Source organism: Centroberyx affinis, unplaced genomic scaffold (assembly GCF_046629955.1).
Source record: "Centroberyx affinis isolate AG114_WGS23_722 - 3 ecotype Tasmania unplaced genomic scaffold, CSIRO-AGI_Caff_v1 ptg001051l_1, whole genome shotgun sequence".
Lineage (NCBI taxonomy): Eukaryota > Metazoa > Chordata > Actinopteri > Beryciformes > Berycidae > Centroberyx > Centroberyx affinis.
In genome coordinates, this window is record NW_027279604.1 from 92,501 (window position 1) to 104,738 (window position 12,238).

The window sequence follows — 12,238 nt, forward strand, 5'->3', positions numbered from 1 at the left end:
AACTGTATGTCTCCCTGTTCCTGTTCCTTTTTCTGTGAAATCTCAGGAGTTCTTTCCCATCTCCTGTTCAGTCTCATGTGTTTTCTCATCATTGGAAAAAACTGAACAATTTGTTGGTCTCTGGGAAAATCAACATCCTCAGATAATCCGTTACAGCCAAACAACTATGAAAATACTCATGTGACTTTGTCGTTTTCACAAGCCAGACTTGGCACATGGCATGGCGAGAGCAGAAGATACAGACCAGACCTCGCCCCAGTCTTCAGTATTCACTGAGAAATAATTGGGTCTATGTTAGCCATAACATAACATGAGGTATGCCAAATAAAGCATTGCATCATGCTGTCCCAGCCAAGAAGCCAGACTAGGAGAGGGTAAACATACTGTAACATGGGTATTTGTCCTGCTGTGGCCTTGTGAGGGGTTCGGGAGCCTAGGTCTCACAAGAAAGTGAAATCCCAAGGATTGCTGGAGTGGGATCAAGAAAACACTACAGAGAGGCTCATTTCATTGACTATAGGGTGGTTTAAGAGAGTAGAAATGAGGTGAGCAATGCCTCTCATGGGAGATTTCCTTACAGGCGCTGCTGGGATTTTCTTTCTTACACAGGTCCCGGTCATTCAAGCACAGGGCCTTCTTGGAGAAGGCACTCCTAATATGAATTCGATGATATGAATAAAATCTGGCTTAAGGAAGAGCGCGCACTTTCACAGTAACCTTAGTTTACATAGAGTTCATTCCACAGTGTGATCGCAGTACATTTGAGTTCTAAATTTACACTTCATCTACGGGTGAGGCAATAAACCAACCTATATAGAATAACTAGGTGTCAGGTTATACTGTCAGCCTCTACGGGAAATTACTTGCACTACTTGTTTGTAAACATGTAAACATTTCTGTATGTTTCGGGAACACACACACCCACATGATCCACAAAACAATGTGGCCAGATAACCGTAATACATGTAGGCCATAGTTTCTGTTCTGGCTAACTACTGAGTTCTTTGTGGGCATATAATAACATACAATTGCTGACAAGAAACCAGCTTGTGTCTTCAAGCTCTGCTTGTCAGAAGGATTGAGAAACAGAGTTAGAGAGAAAGAAAGAAATTAATGGTGCAATGGAGGAGACAGAGAGAGAAAGAAAAGATTCTTCTATTCTTCTCTTTCTTTTGAAAGAGAAGATCAGAAGACAAAGAGAGAATTACATGGCCACCACAAAACAGCCTGGAGGTTTGGCTGAAGCTGGGTAGGAAACCCTGAAGTTGAAGAAAGTTAGAGAGAGATCAGAGCACACAGAGCACACAGAGACAGACTGTATTGAGATTGAATTTGCCAAATTATTTTCATGACCTTTACTGCGCTAGCAAAAGCCAATCACAGCAGTTGCAGCGCAAAATAAAAAAGTTGCAGGTTTTACAATCTGGATGCAGCCACACCTAAGTTAGATCAGAATTAGTATGCCTCATGCATTAAAAGCGATGCGTTCATGGCATCTTAAGTTTGCAAGCTCAGACCTGCTGGTCAATTGTGCATGGGTAATGAGTGTAGTAATGAACATGGGGGGCTAAGTATTGTTTTGAGTGATTAACATTAGATTCAAGGCAATAAGGAGGTCTCTCTGTGTGCAACTGCATAGTCATCTTGTAACTTTGCCATCTGTTAACCTCCCTCTCTCTGTCTTTCTCTTAATTTTCCACCAATTAACTAATTGTGAATCCCCTCCACTACCATGGCCTTTTCCATTTTCTAGTAACTCTGACAGTTTATTTCCCTTCTCCTTTCTCTCTGCTGAAATCCCTACTTGCTCATTTTATCACAATCACCATCAAACAAGATAATACAACACCAGTGGGGCACAAATAGCTTTTAGAAAACCTCACCTTAAAGCTTCTACCAGTAGAATTTGAAACTTGATGACTTTGGTCCCTTAGTGGTAGTATTTCACGTCACTGTGGCAAAGACGACTCGCCACTAGCAGTTTGGTCTTGGACTGAACAGATGCAACTGCCAAGCCACTGTGACAACCAAACTACATGCCCTTTTTGAGAGGGCCAAAAGATTATAAAGTGACACACACACACACCTATACACAGAGGCAGGGCTTTCCTCCTCTCTGTAGGATTACCCACGAGGCTACCAGTGACTTTCTCCTGCAGTCCTGCAGTCCTGCAGTCTGAGACCCAGCTAGCTAGCGTGAGAACCTTGCATGCCCCAGACTGTCTGGAGCTCATTAAAGTACAAACTTTATCAGATGTGGGAGACAAGGTACTGGCACCACAGACACGACAGAGGGGGTGACGGAAAAAAGAAAAAGGAAAACATGAGAAAAATAAGGAGAGTTAAGAAGAGATCTGTTATTCTATTCGATAGCAGCCTAGTCTATTCTGCCCTTACCCAGGCATATCTTAATGAAAAAAACGAAACAAAAAGGTGAACAACCAGTTAACACAATACCTAATATATATGAAACAACAGCAGGCCCTACTGACGTAATCGCTGTTCTTGACACCTGTTTCTACGCATGCAGGGTGAAATAAGAACTGAGACAACGCCTGAAAGCAAGAAAACAAGAGGTCACCTGTTTACACTGATGAGAGAGAGAGAGGGAGAGAGAGAGAGAGAGAGCGAGAGAGAGAGAGAGGAGAGGAGGAGGGAAGGGCTGCCTCATTCCCTGAAGGAGGAAGGTAAGCTTCCCAGGAAACTGAATACACCTCTGTGTCCTTGAAAGGCACATGTATACGCTCAGTGTCTCACACACACACACACGGCCTGGAAAGCACGCTGACACACTCAATCCGAAGGAAAACAGGCACACCTAAGACCACTGGCTAATTTTAGATGTAGTTTATAATCAGTGTTTTACGTCGCCCTTCACACACACACTTAATCACACTCAAAGACTCACAAGAAACAGACACACTTTGCAAAAAAAAGAGGGGTTACTTTGACAATGACAAATACTACACACACACACACACTAAAGATACACCGACATAATGTAGTAGGGACCATTGTGCAAGATATTACAGGGTGACCTCATCCTCAGTGGTCTAGGCTTCAGGTGCTCTATAAATAGGTCGCTATTGGTTATTTTTAGCTCTCTCTCTCTCTCTCACACACACACACACACACACACACACACACACACACACACACAGCTCTATATGGGTTATTTCAGGTCTGTCCTCCTCCCTCTCCACACCCTGCCTTGTGAAAGCCTCCACCTCGAAGGTGAAGACTTGAGTTTCGTTGCAGGGAGACGCGCATGCACACACCGAAACCCATTCATTTATTCATCCAGTTGGCCGGGCCAGCCATCTCCTCACATGACGTCACTAGTCCTTCAGCGATGACTCGACTGCGGGTGTTTGCTGTTTACTCTCCTGTAGTCTGAAGTGGAATTTACTTAAGCCTAAAAAAGAAGCTGAAGTCATCAGGACTGGCTGACACTGGTTTAAACAAATACTGACAAGTTGTCTCACTGGAGGACGCAGACTCTTGTTGGGTCTATTCCATCTCCTCTCCATCCATCCTAACGACACCCTGCCCCATAATTGTCAATGGCATATGTGTGTGTGTGTGTGTGTGTGTGTGTGTGTGTGTGTGTGCGTGCGTGTATGTGGGTTCCACTCACACATCTCCTTGCACCAATCCGTATACAGTGTGTATGCTCCATCCCAAGCCTCCCAGCAACACGATGACCAGCACAATGATGACCAGGGCAGGAAGTCCCCAGCCCAGCAGGAAGTAGAGCAGGTATCGGCGCTCCGTGTGCTCGTCGTTCATCACCAGCACCTGCCAGAAGTTCACCGCCTGGGGAAACAGGTTGAGAAGAGGACTTTAGATACTGCAAAGAGAAAAATACCTGATAGTTAGCCAGACTAACTGCCATAACTTATTTAAAGCATGAAGCAGCCAAATCCACATCATCCGATGCCCAAGTTTGCTCATTGTTTGTCTTCTGGGATTGATTTTCTAACCAAATAGCGTGTGAATGCAATGCTGATTGGCAGCTGACTGTGAAGACCCAGATGCCGGCGCTTCCCACCGGCATATGAACGCACCAGAAGACGTGCAGACTTTTCAAATCGATGCAAGCATTCAACTAAATTACCACACAACGATAATGTAGCTTTCACATAAATAAACCCGGGCGGGATGTTAAGTGTGATGGATTACCTGTCTCAAGCAAGTTTCAAGTCTCTGCAAGTTGATTTTCGTACCGGACTGACATGAATGAAAAAGAATGGCTGCATAGAAGGCAGGAAAAACGCATTTAAACATCTAAAATAGTGTGATATGCTATGGAAAATGGTTGGTAGTAATGTAAATATACATGAATAAATGGGCTAAAACATGCAGAAACACCGGTATGCTCCTTTAAAGTCATCATGACTGGCAAAATGTCCCCACTGTGGAGGATTTTCATCATCTTTCTATCTATGTGAGGACATTTGGTCATTTAGAAAGACAATAACACACACACACACACACACACACACACACACACACACACACACACACACACACACACACACACACAGTTCATATCACACCCTCAACAGCTGTGTTTGCTTTGTAATCTAGCAGGCTTTGATAGTCTCATCCATCTGATGCACTTAGTCCTGCATTGTTACATAAGCAGCTTGTCTGAGCACCTGTTGGGTGCCGCACAGACACAACTTTTATGTCCACATCAAAAGGACAACACACACAGAAAATAGCACATCTTTCCAATCCAGTTCTGAACATAAGAGTGGGGTTATTCACTATGGAGGCACTGAACCCTTAACTTAACAAGCAGGTTGACTAAGAGCAAGAACACATTCTTACTTGGAGCAGCAGCCTGGGGAGGAAAGGTGGGAGAACGGGAACATAAACACTCAAACACCTGGGAGCTGACAAGTGTAACTACTGACTTCAGCTGATGTACTGGAGCAGAGCAAAGGTTAATTTAAGTTTTAAGGTTAAGCTCAAGGGCAAAACTTAGCAGCTCTCCATTTTCCAATCCTCCTTACCAGGCTGGGGATACAAACTGATGACCTTTAGTCAAGCTTGCCTCACTAACATCAGACTTTCTACTGACTCTAAAGAACTTATAATCAATGAAGCAGAAAGCAAAAGCAAAAACTTTTTTTTCCAAGCCTTGTTAGCAAAGAAATAACAGTCAAGATTTGTTTTTTGTTGAGAGTAATAACCAATTGCGCAAGAGCTCAACAGCTATAAAACTAATGCTGATGATGTTTTTGACTGTCTGTATAACTGTGGCTCCAGTGGACACTTAGCAGGCCAAATGGACAAAGAGTACCGTGATGTAACTAATGACAGAAGGTTCAGGCATACTGACCTCTCCCTTAGATAACCTCTGTCCCCCCATAACTACTGCTCTCCTCTGTTAGCAGCATCACTCTCAGCATAGCTATTGTATAACCACTCACACAACACACACACACACACACACACACACACACACACAGCGTAGCTACACTCCAGTTGTGTAACAGCTTGACTGCACTGCACTGAGACAATAGCATAGCGTCAGTCAGATTCAGAAGCTGCCTTTCCTTGGCTGTGACCGGGCTGGAGCCGTCAAGATAAATGGATTATGGATGGGGTTGTGCTGAGCTGTTCCCTCCGCAGTATCTGCCTGCCTGACTGGCTGACGATACTGTGGTCCAAGAATAAAGCGCTGGCAGGTGTTCCCGGGCTAAATGGCTGGGGGACAGGCCAATATGCAGGCTGACTAGCTGGGTTGCTCACTGACTGCGTTTCTGTCTCTTTCTTTCTGTTTCGCCTTCTTGTCTAACTGATTTGGATGAAAGCATCGCCGGTGTTGCCTAGCTAACCAGCTGTAGGCCTGACCAGATGGCTGGCTGACTGGCTGGCTGGCTTGCTGAATGGCTGTCCATTTATCTGACTACCCACATGCATTGGTCTAGGAGTACAGCATTGGCAGGTATTGCCAGGCTAAACAGCTATAGAACTGGCAACCTGGCCGGCTGTTTGTCTGGCTAACTAGCACAGTGAATCGGGGTGGACATCCATAGTAGACAAGGGCTAAGGCTTTGGCAGGTGTTGCTTGGTTGACAGAGCTGTTGTGTTATGTAATATTGTGCAGTCCCTGGGTAAGCTGAGGTTGGCGAGCCTCTGCAGTCTGCAGTCGACACAAAGCTGGTCAGCATAGTGATTAAGGCTGTTTTTTCTGGCATTGTTTCAGCGTGTAATCCCCTGATCAACAATTGGACGTGCACATCCTCACATCCATCCTCTCTCTCTCTCACACACACACACACACACACACACACACACACACACCAGAGCTATTGACCAAAGTCTTCTTCATGGTCTGAGATAGGTTGCTGGCGCCCGCTCATATCGGCCACTTAGCTGAAAGCAGCTACCTGATATGGGGAAAAGTGAGTGGTGAGACATCTGTGAGGTCGATATTGAAACGTCAATGAAGACAGAAGGGTTTCAGTGTGACACACGTCAATGAAGACAGCAGAGTCAGCGATATGTTCATCATCAGCTACTATGGGTGCTGACAGGGACAGAGAAATGACCAAAGATGCATTTTGGTTGTGTTATTAAAGAACAAGAGCAATTTGAGAAGTGGTAAAGGTGAATGAGTGTGAGTGAGTGAGTGAATAAAAGAAAGAAAAAGATGTAAAGAGGAAGAAAAGGGAGGGAAAAGGGGAGAAGAGAGAAAGAACAGATGTGTGAGAAAGATGTAATACCCTATGTCCTAATAGCAGGCTATAAATGCACTTAAAATATCCCGAGTCTATTTTTTATCCAGACTGGTTTTTTTTTCCTGAGTTCTGAATTCTTTCCAGTGTGAATCATAGTTTACCTTTTCCTCCACCACATGAAATCAGCACAACCACTACCATGTGTGTCTAAACCAGCTCCCTACATCAAAACATGTTTCATCTCTATGCCGATCCTCTTCCTCCACACTCTAACACTTATTTAGCCACATGGAACCCTTTGGCCTTTATCCCTGGTTTAAGATATCTTAGAGGTCATCTGGAAAATATTCTGATATGAAAAAAAATAAACCATACGTTCAGCATGTACAGCACAGCTAGGACCCTATATGACTCTATTGTAGCCACTCTCCTTAGCTTATTCAAAGCGCTAATCTTATAATACTTAACCAAAGCATAATAACATATGTGCCAGGAGAGATTATATCCACTATATAAACAACGATAATGTTTTCCTACAAACGTCACACATTGTAAAAGACTGAGGGGTGAAGGAAACAATGCAGCAGCAGTCAGTGACTGGAGGAAGAGGAGGAGGAGGAGGAGGAAACAGGAGGGAGAAGAGGAGGTTCGTTTGGGGTGAGGTCTCCTAGTACCTTAGCACACTGTTGTGTGACACATTATATTATAGGTTAAACTCCATGTTTGTGATAGAGCTCATTTGCAACCCAACCTGAATGACTTTACTTAGCTAAGAATGTTAAACATAGTTGGGAAAGCGATAACAGTTTTAAGGGATGATACAGTATGAAGGCAAAGATCATCTTTCCCACCTAAAGAGATAAAATATTATTTGAGCTTGAGCAAATTAACAGTCAACCACCACCTGATGAACCTAAATTAGTTTGCAGTCATTCCCAAAATGAATATATACTACACCAACAATATAGACACAAAATTGCTTTGCCAGCTTCTTAAGTAAATAAGGCATTTACTGATTTATTTTTCTTTTCAAACAATGTTTTAACTTAACTACTAATTTCATGTTTTCCTGTCTTTCCTCTTGATTCTAAGAAACCAGTCAGTAAGAGGATCAGATCCAGGATCAGGATGACACATGTAACATCAGGGGAGAACAATACTATGTTTGAGGACACACATTTTCATGAGTGTTTCATATATTCAACTCATAATATGGAAATCTGATCAGTACATTAATATACAATGGTGATTTTCTTGTTAATTTTTTTCCCCTGGAAGTGCTCCCCAACCCCTAGTGAATCAGAACTTAGCAGTTTCATCTTTTTTATACTAAAAATAAATAAACAATGAAATTAAATAAGCAATAATTATTTTAATTAAATAAAAACAGATGAATCTAATTAACTACAGGGCAGGAGACAGCACATTGGCCTTGTTGGAGGAGGAGGATCAGCTGGGGTAAAGGGGCTACCAGTGCTCCTCTCTAGATGGGCTGATGGTGCACTCCGGCCCTCGTTCACCACATTCCTGGCTCCTTCAGCAGGTCACAAGTCATCTATACATTCTCTGAGGGATTAAAATTGGCTTAGGCTGGATTTACACTGCCAGCTAAAAATTTTATTCTCTTCTTTCCTTTCTTTGTGTGGCACAGATCTGATGTTTTCATAGCTGTATTAACACGAACAGATAACGGTGAATCTTAATATTTCAATGTGTAAGCATTTGTGATGTCAAGCAGATTTGGGCTGCCAAGTAAATTGAGCCTTAGTTTCTTCTCTTCTCTACCTCCTTACCGGCCTGGCTGTTTTTTTTTTTAAGTGTGTGCATGTTAGCTGCAAGCCTGGGCTTCGCCTGCCTGACTCTGTTTCTCAGCAGTTATGTCACAAAAGAGGGAGTTAAAAAGAAAGGGAGGGCTGAGGGTCAAAAAGGGGGGTTGTGGGTTAGGTAGGAGTGAGGTTTTACTAAGAGGTACCAGTCTAGGGTCAAAGGTCATGTCACAGAGCACTCTGGCACCTCCATCTCGCCCTCTAATGAAAACCTGGCTAAGCCCACATGGTCCAGGGCTGAGGTTTCACTACTTATTACATAAAAAAAACACACATGCTTTACGTAAGAAACGAAAAGAAGAATGGCAACCCTGTTTATGCCAAGTCATGAGGAAAATATGGGAGGAGCAGGGGAGGAGATTTTACTTATAGGTGCCCTTCACTGAGAAATATCACATTTGACAGGAGAGAACAGTTATCTGCTTAGTGAAAATCCATCTACTGACAGAATCTGATCCCTCTGACGCATTTCCAGAAACACCCCTGTAATTAATTGCAGGAAAATGAGCAGTGTAGAAATAAAAAAAAAGGATGTGACCATATGAAGGCATATCATTGTATATAGAACACTTCATCTGCTGTACTGCATATCTTTAACTGACAGACTGGTTGACTTATGGACTCTCTAGTGTTACCGTTTCTCACTATGGCCCATTGTCTGACAGAAGGCCTAGTGAATAGACTTCATTGTTCAGGCTTGTAGACTGGACAGACATGGCCCGGTCATGGCCACATGAATAGTCCTATACATGGTGATACTGCTTACTGAATACGTGAAACAGTCTCTTACTCATCTCTTTATCCAGGTGATTGGGCAGGAATACAGTGATATACAGTATCTGATAACACACATCTATGCGTCAGCAAGGCTTAAGATTACGAGCTGCTTATACTAGCAATTGAAAAATATCATCTATCACAGTCTAGCTGTATAGGGCAATGGCATGATGGCTTCTCCATCATAATACCATATTTTTTTCTAGCTGGGTATGGTACTGTAGGTGTGTGTCTAGTTCTGGTGGCTTTCGCTGTGTGGAAGCCTATTGGGGATGGTTGTAATGTTTCTGTGTCAAAATATATGGGTTTATTGCTATAACAAGCTCACTGGCCAGCAAAGTATTTTAGTTGCTATCTTGAGTCTGTGTCCAGTGTTCCCTGCTAACATGCTTTTACCTGTATGAGCATCCAGGAGAACTGGCTGAGGTGGAAGTAGTGGGAGAAGAGCGCCAGAGCAGCACAGCTGTCCTCCGAAAACATTCGGCCGCGGAAAGTCGACACCAGGAAACAGAGCTGTAAAAAAACAACAACACAAATATACAGTGTTTATGGAGAATTTAGTAGGTAATTCACAACTTAATTACCATTGTGTACAAGCGATCCTTTCACCCTTTGCCAAGAATGCAGTACGATTTTTTTTCACTGCAATTATGTACATAATTTGTTTGTTCAGAGAACATGGTGACACTTTGTACGCACATTACTGTAGTTGGCACACCCTCACACTCACACACACACACACACACACACACACAGACAGGTGCAGTGCTCCTCGCAGTGTCAGCAGGGCAGATTGTGTATGAGGCGATTTATTGCTTGTGTTAAAGTCCATGCATTTTTAAAGGTGGGACAGGAGGATTCAGATTCACCCCGCTGGGAGAGAGAGATCCTATCCTGCAGACCTGTTACATCACCATGCAGCAAGCTATGCAGGCAGGACCAAAAATAAAAACATCAACAGCATAAACAACACTGACAAATGTTCCTTTTGTACCATCCCACACATAGAGAGATGTGGGCATGTGTGTGTGTGTGTGTGTGTGTGTGTCTGTGTCTGTGTGTGTGCGCACTTGTCCAAATAACAGTATAAAGGGCATAGCAGAATAACACTGCAGACAAAAGTATGTGGTGTGTGTGTGTGTGTGTGTGTGTGTGTGTGTGTGTGTGTGAGAGAGAGAGAGAGAGAGAGAGAGGGAGAGAGAGAGAGAGAGAGTTTTGTAGGAGGGAATGAATCAGGGCCAAAATTCAATTTGTGACATTCGAGTGTGCAGAAAAGCCATGAGGGCAGCTGAAAATACTGCTGCTCTACTGTCCGTCAGAGAGCTTCATTAACCTACGGCACAGAGAGAGAGCGGTGCCAGCACAGCCGGGCCACTGTTACGTAACCGCGTGCCACCACCCGGCCCTCTGCCAACACCACGGACCAGGAAGACGGTGAATGGAAGAGAGGAGCATCAGAGGAACGTGGGGAGAATGATGATGAGGCAGACATAGGGGAATGAGACTGAAAATAAATGAGCTATTTACAGGTGGAGAGGGTTGAAGTGAGGAGAACAGATAAATTAGTCATTCTCCAGCAGACAGGTAAAATGTAACTATCCCTTGCACTGTTTAATTAAGCTGAGCAAGACTGTGTAGAAACCTAGAAACCTAGATATACCCACCTAGAGAGTGGGTATATTATTGGGGCTGTCAAGTGGGCACATCCCATCAAAGGCCGGTCAAAAGCCGATTGTGCTTCAGCTCGAGTTCAAACCCTTGTGTCTACTTGGGTGCATGTTACATTAACATACCAGGAAGTAGCTTGGTGTTTTTCTAACTGGCTAAAAGTTAATACATGAAGTAAATATTTTCTTCAGCGATTCTCTTAGTTACAACACTGTGCTACTACAACACTCTGGTGTTAACAGGTTTTCAAAGTCAACATAGTTTCACTCACTCCAATCAAACACCCACCACCCCTCCACCCAAGCACCTACAAAGTGCCTCACAAGGGCACAACACTAAATTCTTGGCACTCAGACTTATACCTCACCCACAACACATCAACCAGTGGGATGGGCAGGGGAGACTAAGGGCACAGACACTCGTCCTGTCTCTCCTTCCCATCTTTCTTGTCACCATTTACTGCTTAACACCTATTAAAGCGGAAATGTCATCAAATGAATCTCAAGGAAAAGAGACCTGACTCGTCACTCAGGTCTGAGAAGAGAGCTCACTGCGATTCCCATCTCCATCTCTGGATTTGATCTGCCCCGCTGTAATTATCTGACACTCCGAGTTCTGTGTGAGGTTTGTCTCTGTGTGTGTGTGTGTGTTTGTGTGTGTGTGTGTGTGCAAACTCTGAATTACCTAGGTCAGCCTCTGGTAGGGTGAGTCATCCTCATTTAGTCCCCCCACAAACACACACACACACACACACACACACACACATCCTTGGAACAGAACTGCAAGACTGTCAAGTGTGATAGATTGAAGCGGCTCTGCCCAGATACTTGCACCGCAACAAGGAGAGCTGCCAAGCTATCCTCTTGATCACTATCAGCTCTGTAAGTGCCACCACCTACAACCATCATCTTCATCATCATCATCATCATCATTCGCCACAGCAACAGCAACTTACTGTAAGATGTAGTTGCACCACTGTGCCATCTAATGATTCTGTCAGTGTAAGGATAAAAATAGATTTACTATGTAAACAGCATGCAACATTACAAGACGTAACATTATTCAGCGTGAACTAGACACGAGAGGCTTGTTTGTAGCACTACTGCGACAACTACTATTATTAGTAAAAGCTCTTGAGATCTATTAAGTAGAGTACGTTTCTCTTATTTGTGTATTTATCTGATGACGTTATCATTATAACATATATATTATACGATTTAATAAACGTTATTAAAAGATATATTGTAACTAATTTGCAAGCTGCAACTACTT

General features: G+C 43.4%; 1 protein-coding gene across 1 annotated transcript in view; it reads right to left on the minus strand.

Moving 5' to 3' along the window:
* Positions 1–12,238, minus strand: part of adgrv1 (adhesion G protein-coupled receptor V1) — a gene marked incomplete at its 5' end in the record, with an annotated part of 117,162 nt that overhangs the window by 27,332 nt on the left and 77,592 nt on the right. Inside the window, 2 exons of the mRNA XM_071522979.1 lie at positions 3,638–3,816; positions 9,695–9,811. Coding sequence (XP_071379080.1) covers positions 3,638–3,816; positions 9,695–9,811 — 296 coding nt within the window. The remainder of the gene's footprint in view (positions 1–3,637; positions 3,817–9,694; positions 9,812–12,238) is intronic.